We start from the raw sequence: 25,038 nt of genomic DNA, 5'->3' as shown, positions 1-25,038 counted from the left end.
GGGAATTGAACTCAGGACCTTTGGAAGAACAGCCAGTGCTTTTAACCTCTGAGCCATCTCTCCAGACCCCATGTGTCTTTTTTAATTACTTTTTTACAAATACAGTGAATCAAGATAATTCTTATGGAATATTACTTGAACTAGGCAAAAGATATGTTACATTTGTTTATGCTACATGTGTTTAATGATGTAAAGATGAGTTGTTTTGCCTGTCTAAGGCACCTGATTGGTCTAATAAAAAAATGAATGGCCAATAGCTAGGAAATAGAAGGATAGGCAGGGCTAGAAGGCCGAGAAAATAAGTAAAAGTAAGAATCCAGGCTTGAGAAAAAAATGGAGGGACAAGAACAAGGAAGAAAAAGAGGGAGACGCCTGGGGACAGCTATTCAGGCACCCACCAGCCAGCCAGACTTGTAGTAAGACATACAGAATGAAAGAAAGGTAAAATGCCCTGAGGCAAAATGTAGATAAATAGAAACAGGTTGAATTGAAGTATAAAAGCTAGCAAGAAACAAGCCTAAGCTAAGGCCGAGCATTCATAACTAATAATAATTTTCTGTGTCATGATCTGGAAGCTAATTGGTGGCCCAAAAGAAAGCCTGCTGTTTTCCCCCAACTTGGTGGATAAGCCCATCTCAAAAAAAACAAGACAAATGGATCTGTTGACATGTGTTTACCAAGACACAACCTGACTTGGTTCTAGTGGTATCAATAGTGACTCCTATGACTACATTTAACTTTAATTTAAACAGAGAAACAGGAAATAACATATTTAAGTCTATAATTTCTGAAACAACAAACCAACACATTCAGAATTTTATGTCCTCCAGTTTTCATTTTCACTGAGGTTAAACTGCTACAGTTACAGTTAAGCAATTAGCTTCCCTCTGTCAAAGCATGTTAGATTCTCATCTCTCAGCAGTATGACACCTCCAGGTCAATATACCTCCTAATGGTTAAATGTGATTCAACTTTAGAAACCATTTTCCTGATCATGATGATTAGAAAAAGACATTCCATTGTGGCTTTGCTTCTGATGTTTGAAAAACAAAACAAAACAAATCAACAACAACAAAATCCCCTAAAACAAAGCATAACATAATTTTAGTGGGGGAAAACAAACAAACAAAACAACTACCAGAAGATAAAACATTTCTTCCTGCACTGCTTGCTTAGTGGCTTTGGAGAGTTCCTTTCCTCCCTGACAGGATGAGCCCTCCACAGGGAGGCTTCCTGGTCTCTGGGATGCCATGTGGTGTACATTTTCTATGTTGTAGCTTGAAATAGCTGATCACAGACAGGATCACTTGAAAGTAAATGGTTGAATATCCAGGGGAAGCATTGATGCTATATTTTTGAAGAAAATGGGAAAATGGAAATTCAGACATGCATAGCAACACTAATAGTGGTTATTCCATTAACTATGGACTGTGACTGCAACATAGAGTGTTATCACCATGCCTGTTGGGTATGAGGAAGGGGAATTTTAACAAAATACAAATGCAAACAGGTGGGAACAGGCACAGGGTGCTCAACAGTACCCTATACCAGTTGTCCTAAGCACTGCATGAATGTTAAAGACATATTTTCTGAAAAGAAGTGACAATATTCCTGCAGCATTCACAGGATGAGGCCATGGGCTAAAATAAAGCTGTGATGGCAGATCTAGTAGACAGGGCCTCCTTAAAGCACAGGTAATTTCAAAAGATTTTGTCTGTGTATACTCTCCAAACATATCTGAAATTTTCTCATGTAAATGATGATTCTGAAAGAATTGTAAGAAATACTTGTGAACATCACACACCTACCAAGACTTACTCTCATGCACACCTGTCCTTATTACCGCTACACTGACAGTTTCATCCTGCATATTGTGTTGGGCAAGTCCTCACTTTTTGTTCCATTTTTTTCTTGTGGTTTTACCCAGTACACACCACTCTTTAACACTGTCTTGTATAAACCTGTATATTTTCTAACCCTGTCTGTGTTCCACGGAAATTGAACTATACTGTAAATTCTCATTCCAAATATCATTCGTAGGACATATTGATATATGACCATAAACCCTTCATTACACTTGCACACAAAACTATACTTGGCCCTCCTGGGAGAATAATTACATATCAACAGTTTTGGAATATCCTGAAATTATCTAGCAGTTTTCAGCACTGCAGTTGTGTGGTACCTCTGCTGCTAGAAGCTGAGAGTCTTAGGAGATCTTTAGTTTCTTCCCAAAAGATGCATGTGCTGAGTGCAGTTTAGAGCTCACATTCGAGTATGCCCAGGCTCTTCCAGACTTGTAATTGTGATCACTGCCAGATTGCCTCTGTGTTTAAGTAATAGCGAAAATAATTTTAGTATCACTATTTAAAATAAAGACAAGAACTTATCTTAATGCAGAGAGCATGCTGCATAAAATGTTAGTTACTGTTCTTGATTTATTCAATATAATTTATCATGTCCTTCTAAAATTAAAAGGTTCTATACTTTAAAATGGATCTATGACCCACAGGGCATTTATCACTGTTGTTGAGATAAGGTTTCACTATGTAGCCCATGCTGGCCTCAGACTGGTAATCCTGCCTCAGGATCTCCCAAGTGTTGGGACTACAGAAAATCAGTGCATCACCACACATGGCAGGTGGCATGAGGAATTTAACATCCTTCAAACCCATAGAGCAATTCCTTGTAAAGATGTAAGCCAACAATCTGTGACCAGGAAGAACTGACCATTATTTTTATTCCAAATTTTGGGTTTACAAAATAGTACTTTTAGGTTATGGTAAATGCTGCTGTTCCAGACTTTTGTAGTCTACAATCGAGATTAATTTAGAAGGGTTCTGAAACCTAGCCCTTGCTTACCATCTTACCCTGATGCTCAGCACCATCCTGTACTTCAACTTTCTCGCTGACAGTCAACACACTACTCTGTTCTTTTCTGGTTTTCTGAACATTAAATATTAAAGCAGTCTATGTTGGTGTCAAATGTAAATTGTCTGTTCCACAACTTTAAGCAATATCTATCTATATGGTAAAGAATATTCAAACTATATTTCTACCCTGATTATCCTGGAAAAGCAAACAAACCAATCCAAATGTGGCACACATACTTGTAATGAACTAAGAAACACTAAAACTCTCTCCACTCTCATAGGGCTCACCTCTTTCTTCTTCAGCCTCACACAGACAATCCTCACATACTCTTCTCAGGTACAGACTATTGCAGTGGCCTCTGCTCATTACCCAGACAGTGACATTCAGGGTTACCCTTGCTTATTCTCCTTCTGTCACCTCTGTCACAATTCAGCAAGTACAATTGACGTCCCAAATGTTTGCTACATTTCCCCCTTCTTTTTGTGCTAATTGCTGCAGGCTGAGTAATCACCATAATCTCTTACATTATTACATAATGTCTTATGACCACTCAGTAATAGGTTAAACTGGGAAGGAAACTCAATTGACATGTAGTAGTTCATTTATGAAGAAATATGAGATAAAATTGGTGTCATTATTGAATAAGTTCCCAAAAGCACATTATGGCAACAATATTGGTAGTTTAGTTTCAGCTAACATTGACTTTTATAGTAATGATTAATTTTGCATTTGTACTATTTAACACATGTTGCATTCACATTATTAAGCATGATTTACTGATAGACTTCAATTTATTTATGCAATCACATATGATATCCATTTTGCTTATAATTTTCAACAAAGGAGACTATTGTAGTAGTTCATGTTCATGAATGTTCACCCCACATACCCACTGGATGCCTCATATCTTATTTGTGAACTGTTAACGTATCTTGACTATAAGTATTATTATAAATGATGAAAACAGACTCTTAAACCCTTAGTCAAACTGTAGTAGCTATTAAGTTACAGAGTAAAATTTATATTTATATACCTATGATTCTGTTTTTCCTTGATCTAAATCAATATAATAAACTTCTTCCCCCCAAAAAAAGAAAAAAAGGTTATCAGTGAAACTTAGATAGAGTCATGGAAGAAGTTTCTTTGCTTTCTTTAAGCTCTAACAGAGCACTTGAAAATGTAGCATAGCTCACCTAGAAAAGCAATAAGAATTATCTTTTCTTTTGTTTTCTAGATCAGGATTTCTAGCTCCATAAAGAACAAGGCCTTTTGCATGCAGACTCCTTTATTAACAACCTGCAAGTTCTCAATGAACCTAAAAGAGGTCATTATCTAAATGAGAGGCTGTCAGCTAGAAGAGAGTGTGACCCATTGGTTCACATGAATGAACTCTTATACTGTTGGTTTTTAACGTTATTCTATAACTGAGTAGCAGATTAGAGTTAATAAAATTTTTAAAGAATGGACAATAGTACCCTGACTTAACATGAATGACAACATCAAGCTCATTTACAGATTTGCCAAGGGGAAATGAATATTCTATAAATAACTGTGCTGATGGTGATACCATCAACTGTGTGGTAACAATCCATATGATGCTCTTTTAGTTCTAAATAATTCAGTGAGGTCTGATAAAACACAAAGATGGGGCTGTTCACTAGCTATTTGGAAGATGAGAGGTGTGACAGAATACGGGTGTCATTCGGACAAAAGGTGCCTTCTGTTAAAGCTTTGAGTTTTGCCCCATGGAACTTCTCATCAAAGAAATTACAATTTTTAAAAGCTGAAAGTATCTGTCAGTCACCTGTTTTAGACTACAACTGTGATCATCTAGAGGAGATTTGTGGGTGTGGCTTTCATGTGATGGAGTGAATTACAAATAGGAACAGGCAATTCAAACAGTTTGAGTGAGTTATGGCGACAAAAATACTTTCCAGCTTACACTTACAGGCTAAAGACATTGTAAAATGGAAAGAAACCTTTGGATACCTGTCTCCAAACACATAAAAGATGAAAAACATCTTCCTTTCAACCAGAACCACTGACTCCCAGTAACTTTTCAAAGTCATAAACTCAATGGGAAAGAGGACAGGCACTAGTAATATATTCTCCAGACCCTTTCAAGAGTATAGATATTCCTTCAGCCACATGTTTCTCAATCTGCAAGATGGATAATATTATAGACTTCAAGGGAATGTGTACTGCTCAAAAAGGAATGCTCCTGCTCCCCCAGCTGTTACTGTGGAAAAAAAGGAAAACTACCGCAGCATCACTCTGTATGTTATTAGCATTGTAAATACACAGGTTAGGGCAAGATTCTTGCCAAGAGAATCATAAGTTTCAGCCTGCAACCATTCTAAGAAATAGCTTCTGGAACTGAAATAGGAAAATGACCAGAAAAAAAGGAAAAATGCTAAAGAAAAAGGTAGCTGGGTCCAGCTGAAGTGCCAGCATGCTGCATCTTCGCAGAGACGCATACTTGGTATGAACTAATAGAAAATAGCCTGTGATGTTCAATGCGTATCCTACGAAATCATGGCCTAATGGATGTACAAATAAAAGAACAAGAGTATAAAACTATCTGATGAAATAAACTATTAACCCCAGAGTAAACTCAGACATCAGGAATGTAAAAAGGGAGCATTATGCATGTGTGTGTGTGTGTGTGTGTGCGTGTGTGTGTGTGTGTGTGTGTGTGTGTGTGTGTGTGTGTGTGTGTGCTTATAGAGAAGGGAATGATAGGTCCCAGGTGTTATAAAGGAAGAAATAGGAAAATGAGGGTGGGAGAAATAGACTCACTTGGGGAGAAAAGAGGAAAAAATGAGGAAGAGGGGGGATAGATAACATTAAGGATGTTTGAAAAGGCCATAGAGAATCATATTATTTTATGTTTATTTAAATTTTCATGCCAGGTGGTGGTGGTGCATACCTTTAATCCTAGCACTCAGAAGGCAGAGGCAGGCAGATCTTGGTGAGTTCAAGGCCAGCCTAATCTACAGAGTGAGTTTCAGGACCCCGAATGTGTGTGTGTGTGTGTGTGTGTGTGTGTGTGTGTGTGTGTGTGTGTGTATACATATTCATATATATTTTAAATGAAGTTATGAAACTTGGGATTACCATGCTCCCTTTGAAAGCCATAGAGTATCTAATAAAAATCCCAAGTGTCCAGCAGAGAGAATCTCCTTTCAAGTTGTTGGTCAGGGAAATATAAGAGACTCCCAAAATCATAGATGCTATTGCTTGGCCCTCAACTGCCTCCCATAAAATGAAGGAAGACCATACTGCTGAATACACCACACAATTAAGATTTGGAGCCTGGAGACATGGCTGGATGACTAACTCTCACAGCAATGAAAGGAACCATACAATCTTCCATGGAGGAAAAGCAATCAACAGCTTACCCAGCTGGAATGCCTGTGAACCACAACAGTGATCAGGATGGCAGGATATCCCAAAAGGTGCAAGAGCAGCCCTGATATCCTGGGGATAGCTGTGGTGGCTTGAATGAGAATCGCCTCTATAAACTCATTAAATGGCATCTTTCCTGAGTTACCATGGTCATGGCGTCTCTTCACAGCAATAGAACACTGACAGAGGCAGAAGTTGGCACCAGGAGTGGAGTGTTGCTGTGACAGGCTTCACCATGCTGCTTCTAGCAGAAAGTGGAATTTGGAATTTTCAGTTAGTAGAACAGTTGAATGCTTTCAGTGGGTCTTAATGAGCTGTACTAGTAGGACCACGGGAAACAATGGCACCGAGGTGATTTGAACTGTAGGCCCCAGCTCATGAGGTTTCAGAGGAGAAGAATGTTAGTAAGTGGCCTAGAGACTGTTCTTGTGATATTTAGGTAGAGAATGTGGCTGCTTCCTGCCTGTGTCTGATGCTACAGTAGAATAAGGACTAGAGTGTATTAGCATATGTGAGAGAGAAATCATGGGAGGCAACAAGGCTGACTGAGGTAGTGAGCATCCATGTGGAGGCACAGGTTTGTTTTTCCTCTCTCTTTTTTTGCTCCCCATGCCTTTTATACCATCTTCCAGTCTCAATTAAGTTTGCTCTTGGTGATCAATCAATGTCACTCACTGGCACAATGATGAAATATTTCTAAAACAAACTTCCTAAAATGCATTGTCATGTTCACCTATAGTGTATGTCCTGAGAGCAGCCGGCAGCCATGTGGCCCAGTGAAAAACATACATGTGAGGAACTGACCAGTCGCTACATTGTGAATGTACTAGGAAGAGGATCCTCAGACTCAGTGCAGCCTTGCTATCATCAACCATGGCTGACATCTTGATATGACCAGCCATGGCTGACATCTAATCTTTCACTAAGACCAATAGGGAGCTGTTTTCAAATTTTCAAGCAGAAATTCTGTGAGATAACAAATATTTATGATTTTAAATAAAATGAGGCTATTCAGATTAAGTTTCCTTTTATATAACCTTAAAAAGTATTTTTGAATAATTTATATTTTTCATTCCTATTGTATTGATTGAGTTTTCACACTCTGCTGTTCATAATCATCTTAGCATTCTCATGTCTGTACAATCTGCACCAATGGCTCTTCCCTTCCTCGTTTTCTTGAGCCAATTATCTGGGTTTTTTTTCTCTTTTTGTTTTAATTTCATTCATTAGTAATTATTTTTTCTATTAAAACTTCAATTAATCCATTGGATTTTTTTAAATTGCATACTATTTCTCTAAAATATATTTCACTTTTTTTCCTTTTTAGTTATTTCTTCCCATTTCTTTTAGATTTAATTTGCCATTTTTAGCTTCTCGAGGAAGAAACTCTGTTATCAGTTATTGTATTTTCTTCCTTCCAATGTAAATCTTAAAGGAATAATGAATTCTCTATTACTTGTCATGTGAACTATGCTCCACAAGCAGAATCCTATAAGTTAAAATGCCTCTGGGCAATAGGATGCTACATTTGGAAATAACCTATCTTCTCAAAAGCCATGACCTGGCACTACACAGGAAGGACTTGTTTTGCATTTGAGACACAGCTAAATCTACAAAGGCCTCTTTCTTAGATATTTTATTATGCTAGCTTTCTTCAACATAGAACTGCCACAGTACCTCTTATATTCATCTAAACATATTTTAATGCAAGCAAAACCAAACAAAAGTTAAAAGGGTAGCAAAAAAAAAAAAAAACTCTACCATCTATATTTTTCAAGATTAGACTGAAAACACATCTGATTGTTAAGCTGCTGTTTACTTTTTACATAGTGAGTGCACTAGGCAAAAGAACCTCAGGCTCAAGTCTTTATTTTAGGACTATTGACCAAAGGTTTTCTACAATTATAACTATAATTATTCTTCCCTGGAGTTCCTTATCTTTGGCTTTTTAGATATTCTGAGATGTTCACACTGAAAATTAATCTTGAAAGTATGTCATTTCATTTTTATAGAAAATAAAATTAAAAATTGAACTAGAAAAACAAAAAAGAAGTATGGGTTAATAGCTCTTTTTTATTTTATACTTTAATTTAATTTTACATATCAGCCATGTGTTCCCCTGTACTCCCTCCTCCCACCCCTGCCCCCACCTTCTCCCCAGCCCACCCGATTCCCATCTCCTCCAGGTCAAAGACTCCCCTGGGGATTCAGCTCAACCTGGTAAATTCAGTCCAGGCAGGTCTAGTCCCCTCCTTCAAGGCTGAGCAAAGTGTTCCCACGTAAGTCCCAGGTTCCAAACAGCCAGCAGATGCACTAAGGACAGATCCAGGTCCCCCTGCCTGGGCATCTCCCAAAGAGTTCAAGCTATTCAATTGTCTCAGATATCTGGAGTTCATTACAGGGACATTTCCCAGTCTTCCTTCTAAGGCTGGCATCAGATGCTTCTTACCTCTATTTGGTTACAAAGAAAAATGAGAATATGAATTTTTTTCTAGAGGATACTAGAGAAAGTCTGATATTTGATTTTGGGGGTAACTATTGCCAATTAAAAGAGACAGACTGTAAATACAAAGCAGAAAAAGAGATTTATTCAATTCAGCCAGATTGGAAAAAGGGACAAACAGATTATTGGGCTCCTGAGTCCATCTTCAGTCACCTGCCATCTTACTATGATATTTATTGCTCATTGGTATTTAAAGTTTCCTTCCAGTATCCTTCTCAGTCAGTTACCATATAGTATAAATAAAACCATGTCAGAGAAAATAGAGAGCAGAAAAGTGATGGGGACATTAAATAAACCTTGTTTCTGAATTATGTACTTTTTTAATGTAAAAATGAAATTACAAGAAAAAATAATAGCTTAAACAAATTAATAGTTCTTCTTTGCTCTAGTTAATACTTTTTATAACTAATCTGGAAAATAAGAGGCAAAATAGAATTTCCAAAGACCTAAAGTCACTAAGCATTTTTAATAGAATCATTTATATTTGATACCTTAGGAAAATTCAAGCACATTTTAAGAGCAAGGGACTTTAAAGAAGTCCAGATTTAGGAGTATGACTGTGTTCAGTTTCTCCATGTTCAGTTCATGCTAGAATTCAAAGCTTAGATGTCAACAGAATATCATGGTAGGCTTACCCAGCTGATGAAGTAGGAAAAGTACTACACATGACAAATAAGAACTCTTACACTTAGTAATGTGCAGTTTTGTAATGATTTATAATTATTCCTTTTGGCTGAGTGTAAAATAATCACTTGTAAGAACAAATTATCTCTATTTGGAAAGTGTGAGGATACATAGGGAAAAACAAAGATCTCATCCACTAAGCCTCTAGGCTTTTCTTCTAATTCTTAGGATTTAGGAGATAATTTTTAAAATAATAATTAATGAATCCCAGAGCATCTTATCCATAAGAAGATCTGAAAAGCTCTGGGAGATTATGTGTTCAGTCTACAGACTTTAGCATGTATAAGGGGCATGATCAAATTTAACTTTGTAAGGGTTGCTGTGTGTTTCTGTTTCATATGCTGAGAAAGGCACATTCTCCTCTTCTTGGAAGAGGAGAGCCTGCAGTAGCCATCCTTTCTGAGTTTCAGCTGTCACTCACGGTTGCCAGTTTTACTCCCTTAACAGGAATTTAATAGCTGACTACAAGTTGAATGATACATATTTTCCCTTCATTTATTTATTAAGCTGTAGATATATTATATTTTGAACAGACTCTAGGATAAGATGACAAGCTCAACTCATTTATGACTCTTAATTAGGATATCATTGGAGATAAAGAACTAGCAATTGCAGAATCAATCATGTAAAATCCTAAGAGCATTGTTAACATACAGTGTGCATCTAAGTATGTTCAGAAAAGTTCCCAAAAGAGTGACTGATCGCATACTCATTCTTTTTTTTTTTCCTGACTCCAATAAAGAAACTGGATTGTAGGTGGGAAGCTTACAAGTCAGAATGCCAAATATGATTACAATGAGACCCTGGGACATCATCCTTCAGGTGGGAATAACTGAAAAAGTAAGGAGGCACGGGCTGAATTCCAAGTATCCAGGAAGAGGCCTTGAGTAGAAGAAGGAGTCAGCTTTATTTAATGTATTATCTTCAAGAGCGTATCCTAATGGAGTGCCTGTATTCTAGGACCCACAGAAAAGAATGTCGGAAAGTCTTCAGCTTCTGCAGGCTGGGACTCAGCAGGGATTTTTGAAACTGACTCCCGCCTAGAGCCGTAGCTACTGCTCACATGCAAGAGCTGCTCCTACCAGGAGGCCATCACGATCAGCACAGGGTTATATCTAATTTCACTGCTGTACTCACTTGAAGAATTGCATTCCATTGAAACTCCCTGTAAGAGTCCAGCATAACAAATGGGATTCACAAAGCTAGATTACTCTACTATGTATATGGTTAAAATGTGTAAGAATTACTGACTGCCAAAATATATAATGCAATCAACACTTTATTAAACCCGAAGAGATGGAATAACAAATGCCCATTAAAGACAAAATAATTAAAAGGAAGAAATCATGAATGAGCTAATAGGATTTAGTACTTAGCTTATATTTTCAGTATAGTTTGCAAATAAAATATTTTGAAAAAAATATGATATAGGGTAAAACATGTTAGTAAAAAGGCTGAGGAAATGGCTCAGCAATTATGAATGTTTCTTGTTCTTGCAGAGGAACTGAGTTTGGTTCCCAGTACCCACATTATTGTTCACAACCAGCTTTAATTCCACTTTCAGAGCTGATGCACTCTTCTGACCACTGCTGGCACAGGTGCATATTTGACACATGTACATATAAAACATAACATAAAACATAAATGATAACAGCAACACAAAAGTAAATATTAAAATTTTAAAGTATTACTATTGGGACCAAAGAATTGTGTTCATGTTCATCCAAATAGTACAGGGAACTTGACTCTGTAGACAAGGTATTTTGGAAGATCACATGTAGTGATATATTGTGTACCCTGATAAACTTGCCTGGGGATTGGAGGACAGAGCCAGCCACTAGATTAGACACAGAGGCCAGACAGTAATGGTACACACCCTTAATCCCATCACTCAGGAGACAGAGATCCATCTGGATCTCTGTGAGTTGAAGGCCACATTGGAAACAGAGCCAGGAAGTAGTGGCACAAAGCTTTAATCCCAGTTCTCGGGAGCACAGATGACTTTAATCCCAGGAAGTGACAGCAGGGCAGAGAAAGGTATATAAGGCATGAGGAATCAGGAACTAAAGCAGTTCAGCTGAGATCCTTTCCAAGGAGGACACAGAGGCTCTCAGTCAGAGGATTTGTGGAGTTGGCATGGTGAGATGGTGAGGTTGGCTGTGGCTTGCTCTGCTTCTCTGATCATTCAGCTTTCACCCCAATATCTGGCTCTGTTTTTTTTTTTTTAATTATTATAGCACCATTTAAGATTTAAACAATAATCACTTATTTCAAATGCTGTGAGAACTTAAAATGGATGTCCCACAGTATTAATGAACTCTAGACACCCAGGAAACAACCTTCTGGCTCTAGATTTCCTAGCTACCTGTCCTTCACTGCATGTAAGTGTAAGGTCATCTTGAATTGTTTGGCCAAAAACATCTATGACCTTTTTGTTGCTTCTGAACCTTTTCAAATGCTTTACACAGATCCCCTCCCCATTGAAGTATATAGGATTTGGTTATAAGGAAAATAAAATCAGTTTTTATTTACCCGAGTGTGAAAATGTCACAAGTGTACATTACCTCCATTAAGGCACAGACAGCTTTCAAGGAGACCATCAGAAAAGGGATTATAAAAGCAAAACCTAGTCAAGATATGTAATTCAGTTTGTTCAGTTAGTCTCATTAGTTTTATGCTCAGAATAACTCCTGACTACATCTTATCCTTCTGAAATTAGTTTATAGTGATAACATTTTAAGTAGGGATGATGTAGCTATTAATGACCTAAAGGCCTAAGTGGACCAAGAAGCTCTGGATAGGAAAGTTGACTTGATTGACAGCATTCCAATGAGGTCCACATACCAAACCCTCTGGGTTTAGATACTTCTACTGAAGGGGAACTGACCTACAGATGGACTCTTCCCATACTCAGTCTTCCCTTTTCCATTCTATAAATCCCCAAGATGCTTACCCTACATGTGCACACTCTCACTTCTGCAGGGACTGTGGCCCTTCAGTTGTTCTGATTAAAGAATAATTCTGTTTCGGGAGATGCCTGTTAGTGTTTTTTTTTCTGTTTTCACTTCACTTCCATCAATCCCAATCTAACATTTATCATAGGTAGAAGCAGGAAACTGATAAACTGAACATTTATTGTGATTAAACACTGTAAAATAGAAATTACTAAAAATAGTAATTAAAGTATCTGTATACCACCCAGGCATGGCAGTGCAAGCTCACAGTCCTAGAACTAGGGAAGTGGAGTGAGTAGGTCATGAATCCAGAGTGGCTTTCATGACATGCTCAGCTTGAAGCCAGAAGACTCTACATGAGACTCTGCCTCAAAAATAATGGTAAATTGCTGGGAGGAGTCTCTGCTGGTTGGAGGCTGCAGTCTACCATGGCCTGGCAGCTCTTTCAGAGCTCAGTAACATGGATGACACCCCCCAACCCCCACCACACATAGAAGGTACCCTGTTCTCTACCTGACTTTATATGGAGACTGTGGGCCCAGATGTCAGACTCATCTCTAGTATGACCCTTGACACAGTTCCCTGCAGAAGCTTTCACCCTGCTGCCTGTATGGTAATTAAATATGCTAGGAGCATTACCATAGGACCATGTTTTCACATAAGCTAACTAAGGCTTCACTAGGAACCTTATAATAGGAATGTGCTGTTTAATGCAAATTAAGTGATGCCCCAGCTACTGTCCCCATCCTTAATATCTCTCCTCTCTGCAGTAAAGCTGAGCTGAATCATTGAAGTCACCTTCTGGGTGCTCTCTCCATTGTGCTCCCAGGCCATATAAGGCTCTCTGTCATCATTTTTGTCCCTCATTTTTGTGGACTGGTGGCCAACAGGCCATGAGGGGAAAAGGGGGACCCCCACAGCAAAACGTATGTCAACATAGCACACAACCTAACTTTTGGTTAAACTTGTGTATCAAAGACAAGACTGCCACACTAGAGAATATTTAAATTATGTATGCCTATTTTACTTTGACAACCAGATAGCAAGGACCTCCATTAAATATTACAAATCCCTGGAAGCTAGCCTCTCTGGAGCTGTGGGTTGCAGTCTGGCCATCCCTTCCCTCTCATCTGGTATCCACTTATAAGTTAGTACATACTATGTTTGTCCTTCTGAGTCTGGGTTACCTCACTCAGGACGATATTTTCTAGTTCCATCCATTTGACTACAAATTTCTTGATATCATTATATTTTTCCAGCTGAGTAGTACTCCATTGTGTATATGTGCCACATTTTCTTTATCCATTCTTCAGTTGAGGGGCATCTAGGTTGTTTCCAGGTTCTTGCTATTACAAATAGTGCTGATATGAACATATTTGAGCATGTGATATTACGCAGCCTTGGTAGAGTGGGAAGAGGCTTGGACCTGCATAGGCGTAGGCTCAGTGTACTGGGCTCTGCTGACTTCCCATGGGAGACCTTGTTTGGGGGGATGTGGCGATGTGGGGTGGCTTGGGAGGGAGGGCTGAGAAATGGGAGGAGGGAAGAGGTGGGATCTGTTGATGGTATGTAGAGTGAGTAGAAAAATTTCTTAATAAAGAAAAATGAAAAAAATATATTAAAAATCCAGTACATGAGCTGAACTTCTAATTAAAACTAATTTTATTAATATAAAATACATTCAAATTTGGCACAGTTGCGGGATCACAGGAATCCTCACAACATTAAGGTGGTATAACCAGGAAACAAGCCAACTGCTAGCAGGCCTATTTTAATCATTGATACTATGGGGAATTTTAATGGGGTAGGAACCTGGAACTTCAGTTTGGAAATAAGTCCCACCAAATAAGGGCTTTCCCCTGTCACTAAAGAGCCAGAGGACCTGGGAGACCTGGAGGAGGCAGCAGGGGCTGTCTGTCCATCTGTGGCCTCCCTGAGCTTGGCTGAGCACAGTGGATGCTATAGAGGCCAGGTCTCACTGGGGGACTGCTGTTGGCTCTTGGTTCAGAATAAAGCCCTGGTTATGTTTTATATTCTTTCTACTGAGTGCATTGTTTGTGTCCTTACAAATGCAGAACAATAAATGGAGTATTTAATTAAAAAAATACATTCAAATTTGGTGATGAAGTGGAAATTACAGTTAGAAAACCCCTGGTGAAGAGGACAAGTCAGTGGAAGGTGTTCCCTAAATATCTGTATGAATGTCCATTTCTAGAACTATAGCCTGTGTTCATCTCACAGGACTGTGTACACAGTGCTCTGGGAGAAGTATGCACAAACATGGAAGAACTGCTTACCCTACCATACCTGTAAGGATTAATTCTCATTTGTTTCTGCTCAATGAGGATCCCAGACAGAAGTATGAAAACATTCTCTATGAATTCCATGTAGTTACTCCACAGTGGCTACCATAGGTATTTACAATCATAAAGTTCAGTAACCCAGAAAGGCATCTTGACATTTCCTCCCCTCTTCCTTTCGACAAATATTGATTTCTTATTAAAATCCTTACAAGCAAGAGGTAGAAAGTGGAAGAGATAATGGTTATAGACTTTCAGATTAATAGCCTTTAATATAACAGATTTTATTAAGTTTTGCTGTTTACAGAGGGTCATACTGCAGTATCATACAGAGAGGCTAGGGAGATTCCAACTTAACCATTCAGGCACAGGAAAACAGCCATGTTAACAATACAGAGACTGTATAGTCATGCATGAAGTAGCATGCTAGTCAAAATTTAAATGATATTCAACCTGTAAAATAGTGTTTGAAAGCCTCAATATATAGGGCTTTCCAGTTTCTGAGGTATAGATACTCCCGTATGACTGATTAATATTATTGAGGAAGATGTAGAGACACTGTTTCAGGATACTTTCATCACATAAAGCCAGTAGGTGTGAAAACATTCACAAGAGGCTGCCAGAGGGCAAACGGTATCCACTAGATGCTTCATTAACACCTGCAGACTGAGGTGTATTGGGATGATTATAACCAGAACAAAATCACTTTCAAAAACCTGCCTTTATAATGCTATATAGATTATTCCCCAGTAAAATCAAGGTGAAGAAAACTCAGTAGACTTCTCAACCTCTTGATAGTGACATAAATGGCTTACTGGATAGCTGATGCCCACTTCTCCTTGCCTGACAGATTAGGGAAAGATTGGTCTTAACTTCCTTTTTCATAGAATCTGAAGAATTTTTGAGTATTTATTTGTACACCAGACCTTGAAGCTATTTATTTGGTATACGACTAAAGCTAAGGCTCAAAAGAACACCTGACCTATGCTCAATGCCCCAGAGGTAATAGGAGACTGAGCAGAGTGTAAGCAGATCTACAGTCGGGTTGCAGACCAGCAGGAACAAGCACTAATGCAGAGCAGCCCTACCTCTTGAAGCACTCTCTTCATCTTCAGCAACAGTGTCTTCACTGCTGTGCACTCCTGTAGCATCAGTCTGAATGGCAGGGAATCCACACCTCCATTTTCCTCCACACCCAGCAGGGGCCAGTCTGTGGAGGGACTGCTGGGCATGCGGCTGACATGGGAACACCAGGCTTCTTGATCAATGTCTTTTGTTATTTTCAGGGAAAGGCTCCTAACAAGAAACAAGATCAAAAATTACAATGTGGTATGCTTAAAGCAGCATTTCCTCCAGTGTCAATCAGTGTTAATATGACACCAAATACTTCCTGTGAACCTTGTCATTTTCTCAAATTAGTCTTTGAAGTACTCAGACCTTCAGCAGAAATTATGAAATGCATATTTAGTGGTAAATTTCAATGACAATTACAGTTTTAGACCATGATATTTCCTCAGTCAGTATTTCATTTATACATGGTGCTTATTTAAACCATTTATAAATGTTGAGACAATAAAAACCACTAGAAGACAAATTTCACATCTAAAGTTTCTGATGATACATTTACATTAACTTGAATGAAAATATTCAGAGGCAAAATTGTAAGAAATCAGTTTAATAGATATTGATTTAAATTGCTAAATCAACCAATAACAATTTTAGTTAGAAAGGCAGCACACATAGGATTTTATGTTATAAACAGTGGCATAAGTAGAAAATGTGTAATTCCACAGTGGCATTAGCATGCAAAGGAAGAAAACTATGTCACACCTGAAAAACTGTCAGTCCAACATGAGGCCCATTTTTACCTGAAGGCAAGTGACAAAAAGAATACTGAAGTAAAATCCCCTGTTCCACACCCCACACACAAACACAGCCCACGTGTCTAAAATCAGATCCAGGTTTTCAAAGGTCCCTCTTCCTTTCTGCACCAGAGAGATGGATGCTGACTTCTGAAGACAGTTCTCCATGCCCTGGTCCTGAGACACAGCAGAGGACTCCAACAGGTCATGCTGACAAGGGCTTGTCTTCACTTACTTCCACATTTATTTCCATCTCCTAATTTCTTGTCCTAAACCCTCATCACTTTCTTTGTCTTGTTAATTCTCTATAATCTGCCCTTCCTTGGTTAAGATATGCAACAATTTCAATGCTAACTGTCCTTTAAGTCACTCCACTGAGTGCTGCCTGAAGTCACACCTGTTAGTAAGTTGCTCATGCTCCTGTAGTTAACCATCTTCCCTCAGTCTAGTTTACAGGACCCTACCTATAGAACCTGGGAGGGCAGGGGGAAAGAATCAAACAGGGCCTGCACAAAAAAAACAGCGTTTTCTAAATTTGTAAGATATATTTTAACATGGGTGGATGACAGTCTAGTAACAAAATAAACACTCATTATAAGACTCTCAGAGATAGAAGAACTATGAAACTATCAGTTATGTTTATACACATGTGTACTGTGTTGTTATCTGAAGAAGTCTTACACTTAGCTCTAAGTCCAAAGCTACTTACTGCTTCTTCAGCTTCCTCAGACATAGAGTGAAGATACAGCCTTTCCTACTCCTTACTTGTTAAATTTGAATATATTTAAATGAAATTCACCATGGTAGTGGGATAGTTCCAAACATGCTATTCATGCTTATATACAATTCAAATACAGATACAAGATTATAACAGCAACAACTAGGTTCTCATTTTAGCTGATATTTATAATTTATGCTTATGAATAGAAGTAGACAACTGTTGTAGACAATTGTTATACAAAATCATATAATTCAGATTTTAAATTATTTTTCTCTAAGTAATCTGAGTTTTGTAAAATAATTGAGAAAATATTATACTTTTTACATCTTTGCCTTAGGTTGCTAGTTTTTATGTTATGCAGTTCAGAACAGAGAGAGAGAGAGAGAGAGAGAGAGAGAGAGAGAGAGAGAGAGAGAGAGAGAAGAAAACTGGAGATCTCACCAACTGTCAAATATCTAAGATGGGCAAGATATAGAAATATACACAGCAGATACAATTAGTCATGAGTTTTACGCTCCAGCACCTGGAAGAGGTTTTTCACAATGAAGATTTTTCAGTTTTTTTTTTTTTTTTTCTCAATTGTGAAAATCCACAATCCAGGACAAGTGATAGTATCTGAAGCTGTGACACCTGAGCCTTGTCATCAAATCTGGAGGCTCTCCTCAGCTCTGCACTTCTCACTAGTTGATTCCAAATGATAATTACAATGAAAGGATCCTAAGGTGTTTTCCTTGCACAAGAGGAAGCAGACCTGTTATGAGAGCACAGTGACTACATATCAGATGGATCAGCAACAGATGGCTGAGCTATCCTGGTCTTCAGGAGCACTTCTCACACTGCCAGTCCCTATGCTTATGATTATGACCATTGCTTTTCTGACTGATTAGAGCACATGACTTATATTTAATAACAGTCAATAGCATAATTAGTATTGTAAAGATTAACATTTTTTAAAAACTGAACATTATTGTACCTAAAATACCCAAGTGTCTAAGCAAATTCAATGAAGAATGTTCCGATGAAGTGAAAAGCACAAAACATTCATGCATGAGGTCCTAGCTGTCTCTAGCTGGTGAGTGTGGAAGCCCAAGTCCTCTTGTGATCATAAGTGGGCAAGCTTCAGAGGACAAAGCAACTCCTGAAATTGGGGTCGACACTCCATTTTTGGCTATCTTCTGATTACTGTCTTCAGTAGTTCGTTAATCATTAAAACCACCACAAACAAAAACAAAGAATGCACTGTTTACTAGCCACCACCCACCCAGGTTACCTCCAGGAACATTTGTAGGATTGTATGAAAGTAGCTACATATTCCCTGATGCCCATAATGGATGAGAGAGTCTTTATAATTTAAATTTTAGTTATATTTATGTAAGAATGAATTGAGACTTATAGACCTCTCTCCATTAATAACTAAAATAAATGAATTCCCATAAAAAGAATAGTTGAAATAATAAATGTTGTAGTAACAGTGTTCTCAAAGGCCAGAGGATTTGAGAGTATGAACAGGTACTGAAAACATTTAACTTTAATCTATTGTAGTGAACTGACTTCAAAGGTTTGGCACTTGGATTCCTTGTGAGATAAGAATTTATTTTTACCAACCTTTCTAATATAAGTTTATTTTCAGTATGACAGACAAGCTTAGTGGAAAATATATTTCTTGACACAAAGTACAGAAAAATTACAGGATTTTTCCTTGCCACAGAGAAAAAAAAATGTGAGTATTTTCACAATATCCTTCTTTATTTTTTTATTTTTTGGAAATAGAATACCAATTTGATAGTGACAAACTTTCTTTGCACTACAAGAACTTTTCAAAACATTCAAAAACACTCCACTATCAAAGCCAACATAAGCCATGAAATGCAAGGTGTGTTAAGACACATTTTGCAGAGATCACTCTGAACACACTAAGCTGCACAGTTCGTGTTCTACATGCAAGCAAGTGCTTCACAAGGAACCACCACAGTCACCTTTTAAAATATTGCCAGTCAAAAGGGAAAAGACAGATGGATTTCCAGGTGCCCAAAGGAGAATCAAAGCAGTGATGTTTATGCAAACTGCCATTTGCAGTGGTTTCCTTTCCAATTTATAGGAAAGATGCATATGGTGAGGATGCGAAGCTACTCAACAAAAAATTGAACATTCTTGCTTTGCCTTAAGAAATAGTGTTTATCCTGGCTGTCTATCATTTGAATCTTCTCCACAACCTAATACCTCATGGTTCCTTCTTTCAGGTTCTCTACCAGTGATATGACATATGACTTGAGATCAAATTTAAAGAGCATTACACTTATTAAGAGTTAGAATCAAGGAACACTGAAATGATCATAATAAGATGAAGAAAATAATGACCCAAATCAGTGTTTACTAAAATTACCCTACATATGTAAATCTCTGCTCAAATACATATGTTTTTCATTGTGATTTATCATCTCACTACAGGTGTCCCATGCATCTAATTTTCTGTAACTGGGCTAATAATACAACCAAATATCCTTCCCAGAGAACTAAAACACACAAAACCAAAGACATCTCATATATACAGAAATAAATAAAATCACTGTAAAAGTGATTCATTAGAAAAAAATCTCCTACTGCTCAGTCTTCCTCTATCTAATAGATATGGATCAGTTTCATAAACCAGTAAAACTTTTACTCTCAAGTCTTCTGTGAAATCCATCAATCAAATAATGTAAATTCTCTGATGCACTGTCACATTTTTATGTTAGTTTTCTAAACTGTACATTTCTCTTCTGTGATAACTAGGATAGTTACCTATACAGTTGTCTATCAATATATGGAAAATGATTATCTAGGAAATAGTAAGACCATAGAGAGATGCATCAGTGGTTAAGAACATGTCCTAATGTGCTTCCAATTGCAGTGATAAACACTGTTTAAAACTAAGTTGGGGGAGGAAAGGGTTTAAAGACTTAGAGATCCTGGGTGACAGTCCATGCTTCCAGTGGGATCCTAATAACTATCTGTTGCATGGGTGAAATCACAGCGATTTCACATATAGAAAGCAAATATGATAAAGATTATATGTGATTAGCCATAGATTTATGGGCTATAGTTTCTCATGAAAATTTGTTAGTTTAATCCTTGGAGAATTACCAAAGGCAACCCTATTGGACGTAAAAATATTCACTCAGAACCTTAGGATAGATAGCAAAATAGTCCAACTACTCTGACATGCAGTACGGACTATGGCAGGAAGAATGATAAAGGGTGGAATATGAAGAGGCACCAAGCAGTTTCACAAGGAGACAATGTGGGGTTTGCATATGGCTTTAAATAAAGCTCTGACTGTTGTGGGATGCTTGCTTTCTGTGAGACAAAAAAAAAAAAAAAAAAAAAAAAAAAGTTAAAACGAAGAGCCTGTTATTTAATATAAACTTTCTATTTAGCTTAAGAAACACTGCCATTTATTTACATATCTTTCCAAATCAGTAAATCTAAATTACACTTCTCACCACAAATCATTTGACCTGCCAAGGAAGCAACTTCAAATCCTGAGTGAAGTATAATGTGTGCCTGTAGTTGCATTAACAAAATAAAAGGAAGCTAAAAATTAAAGTCTTTGTAGTCAATGAATAGTGCTCCTTTAATTACCAACACTGGTTATATCCTCAACCATGATATTTTAAAGGCTATTTTATTTATCAATTGCATTATTACTAATATACAAAACACCACAAGCTATATTTAGCCAACTTAAAATATATTTCAAAGGGGCCACAGTCCAGGTTGGTGATAGCTACTTGTAGTAGCACCTGCATTGTGTAGTCAATGGAAGGACGAGCCCCACAAGCCCTACCAAGATTGGAGAGTTGCCACATTTTTATGCAAATTTGAAAAAAGCAATTATAGATCTCAGGACTAAAAATACGGTTTGTAAAATAAAAAGCCAAAATAATTATAATATTTTAATTATCAAATTTGTTTTAAACATATAAATACTTAGAAAGCCATGACAGTATAATAGTAATGAAAAATCACAGTAAAAATTTCTTTTAACTATTTTACCCAGTATTTCTTAAACATATGAGAACAGTCACTCATGATTATTATGATAATATGTAATGATTTCCTAAAAAACTAAAATTTTGAAATTTTATCAAAACTAATTTCCTGAGAAAATGTGTAGATAGATTACAGTATGAAATTACTTCAAACATATTGTAATTCCAATGGTGATGTTAAAATCCCCATAAACATTCAGAGGGCAAACCACTGTTGACAAGGAAGACCTTTAAAGATGTCTGACTAGAAAAATGTACTTACTTTGTAAATAATAGAAACTTGACTATAAATGGAAAAGAAACAAAACTGATGATTCCTTCTTTCTCTCTGAATGGGACCTACCAATGAACGTTGCTAAACATACAAGGTCTGATGACCAGTATCAAAGAACAGCTTAGTCATTAAGTAAATGTTACAAAAATGTCTACAGTATAAACTCTTGCTGCAACAAACAAAATACTTGATTTTTGTAAGAGAACCTGAGGCTAGACCTTGAAACAGGGGACACAGATTGTCATATTGAACTGATTGAATGACAGTTTACAGTAGCAGACTTACCCTTCCTTAGTGATCAATACAGCGAAACAAAAACGATATTCCAATCATGCATCTAACATGATGCTGTGGCTATAATGTCAAGGTCAGATAAGTCAGGAAGCACACAATGGTTTGTGTTGCTGTTGACAAGTTCTTTCCAGCTCTGGAAGCACAGTCACATAGATCCCTGGGCACTGTCTTCTTTTTTGAATGTTATCTCTGGTTCTTTCTCTCTGTGCTTTAGTGTGCTTGACATTTAAACAAGATAACAGTGGCTGTGGGTGGCATAGCTTCTCTTTCAAAGAAGCAGTGGAGACACAGATTGGTATCAATGTTGTTTTTGCAAGAGGGCTGAGAATAAAAAGGAAATATGCAGACTCTTTCTTAGCATAGCCAAAGAGGAGCTGAGAAAAGGACCCTCCAGTTCATTCTTTACCTTGAAACAGTTCACTTAGTCAGGATAACAGAAAAATTAAACTTCAAAAATCAAGCCCATTCAGAGTAAACAAGACCCAAATGGCAAAGTTTGCTTGTTGTAGTTGAAGTCTTCCTGTGTCCACCCGGCTCCTGAGTCATTGTGTTTCTGTAGCTACTCAGACCCAAATAAACACACACAGGCCAATATTATTTAAAACTGCTTGGTCATTAGCTCAGGCCTATCACTAACTAGCTCTTATACATAAACTCAGCCCATTTTGTTAATCTAGATGTTGCCATATATTCCATAGCCATACCTGTGTGCCTATTATATGCTGTTCCTTGGACAGCAAGCTGGTGTCTCCTCTTTCTACAATTTTCTTTTCTGTTGGGACTGGAGATAATTCTAGCTACAGCTTGTTTCACATCTACTGTTTTATATTTGAAAAGTATATTCTAGGAGTTAAACATGGAAAGTCTGTCCCCAGTGTGTGCATCTTCACCTCTCCACCCTCTTCAGAGAAAGCTATTGACAAATGCCTCAAAGATGTACCACACTGAAAGTCACAACCCTCAGGGATAGAAAAGTGCAGACCAAGTTCACCATAGAGCAACTGTAAGGTTTCCACATGAAAGACATTAGCATTATTTATTTACAGGCAACACCTATGTCATTATTTTTTTCTTGTACAAACATCTTGGTTAAATGGTTTATCTTCTGGGAAAGCCCTTGTTGTCCACCACTGTCCTTACAGTCTTTTGGGGAATGAGAAGCAAGGTCCACCCCCTTGCCTATGTGTCATGACTTGTGATCTGCAGATTCAGGTTCCAAAGTCTGAATAGCAAAATAGACAGAAAACCACTTCAACTCATTTATCCTCTAGGAGCATCACTGAGGCACCAGGTCTCTACTAGTGCCAGCATCTGATTGGTTCTTACATTTGCTTTGGTGCCCTGCTGCCATCACCAGACTGTACAAATTCCCTTTTCACTTGATCCCTCAAACCTGGTTGGCTTTTATCTAGCTCAGCCCTGAGACGAACATTGTTCCTTCCTCGTTTGAGCCTTTGAAGATCGACCTTCCTCTTGTGAGTTACTGCTACTCAACAAACATCTCTGATACATTTTGTGCATGTGAACAAAAGTGTGTCTCTAGAACTTCTCTCAAAGAGCTCTGTATTCTGCTTTTAGAGAGCTGCTAGAATGAACGCTTGGACACAGTGTGACACTGTCCCACTACTTTGCTCCCCAGACAGTTTCTACCACATTCCTCTCTGTAATCTTCAGCTTTGCTTTAGAGTATTATTGCTGTATACAAAATCAAGATTCATTAGTTAGATGCTATATAAAAATTCTTTTTTTTTTTCAATTCATAGGCTAATCACTTTTTCTAACTGCTCTGTCCCAACATTCTAATGCTATGTCCAAGTCTTTACCCCTCTCAACTCTCCAGGTAACTGATTCAGCTAATGAGCTCTTAGTTGATGAGGGACTATAGAACATTGTTATTTTAGCAAATTACTTCTTATCAACAGAAATACAACATAAAACGTAGAGATGCTTGGGGCATGGTGTGTGCCCAAAGCAGGCATTTGGAGGCACTTGGTGAATCCAATGCTATTCAGTAAGGAGCTACATGTTCTGTCAATAAACTGTACTGCATTTAGAAGGAAAAGCATGTTAGGTATTCTGCAAGTGTCCTCTTTTTATCAGGGGAAAAGTTGCCTGAGAGGTTACATTAGAACATTATATGAGCTGTGTTTTAGTATAGAATTATCCTGATTTAAAATGGAGTAACATGCACCATAAATCTTGTAAGTCTTACATTATAGTGCTCAAATTTCTTTTCAGAGGTAGTAATAGTAAAGCGACTTTAATTCATTTTCTCTTTGTTCATTAGAAGAGCAAAAATTGATGGTTAGTTTCCGTGATTATCTTGTCTTTTAGGTGACAGACTATTTTCTGTTCTCAAAGTATATTGTCCTCCTAAATTATCAACAAAAACTTCAGGACATGCTTTCCAACATTCCAAAAGTAATTGTTTCTTCAATACTCTAAATTTTTCCTATATGGATACCTGCCTAAAAGTTCTACAATCTGAAATTTTACCTTGAGATTGAAAAAAATAATTCATGTAGATATAAACAATTTTCATTTCAATGTCATTACAATATGTATACATTTTAAATGAACACAGTAATTTTAAATTATACTGATCTAGAAAAAGAGCACATGCTATTAGCTTTTTTATACTAGTGTTTTAAAAATCAATGCAAGAAAAGAAGGGGAAAAAGTGTGGGGGGGACATACTGAGCAAGAGTCTAAAGTGTTTGGAAGAATTTGGGCTGTTTGTATATACAGAGAAATTTCTATAATAAATATAATGATTAAACTTGGGGGACCTAGTTTATCTTTTGTTTAAGATGGTGCCTTAGGTAGGTTTTCTATTGCTGTGATAAAACACCATAGCCAAAAGCAACTTGGGTTTATTTCTTCTTACAAATCTCAGGACACAGTCATTAACTGGGTGAAGTTAATCAGAAACTTGAGGCAGAAACCATGTAGAGACCACAAAGAAATGCTGCTTACTGGCTTGCTCCACATGGCTTGCTCATTCTGCTTTCTTACACCACCCATGACCACTTGCCCAAGGATGGCATTACTCACAGTAGGTGAGGCCCTTCTACATCAATCATTAATTAATAAAATGTCTTATAGTTGACTACAGGCTATTCATATGGAGGCA

General features: G+C 37.5%; 1 protein-coding gene across 3 annotated transcripts in view; it reads right to left on the bottom strand.

The window, feature by feature from the left end:
- The window catches only part of Ccser1 (coiled-coil serine rich protein 1), a 1,141,750-nt gene that overhangs the window by 758,252 nt on the left and 358,460 nt on the right, over positions 1-25,038 (bottom strand). For all 3 annotated transcript variants that reach the window (XM_036181695.1, XM_036181696.1, XM_036181693.1), the window contains exon 6: positions 15,812-16,019. In XM_036181695.1, coding sequence (XP_036037588.1) covers positions 15,812-16,019 — 208 coding nt within the window. The remainder of the gene's footprint in view (positions 1-15,811; positions 16,020-25,038) is intronic.

Source organism: Onychomys torridus, chromosome 3 (genome assembly GCF_903995425.1).
Source record: "Onychomys torridus chromosome 3, mOncTor1.1, whole genome shotgun sequence".
Lineage (NCBI taxonomy): Eukaryota > Metazoa > Chordata > Mammalia > Rodentia > Cricetidae > Onychomys > Onychomys torridus.
This window is presented reverse-complemented; position numbering and strand designations above follow the sequence as displayed.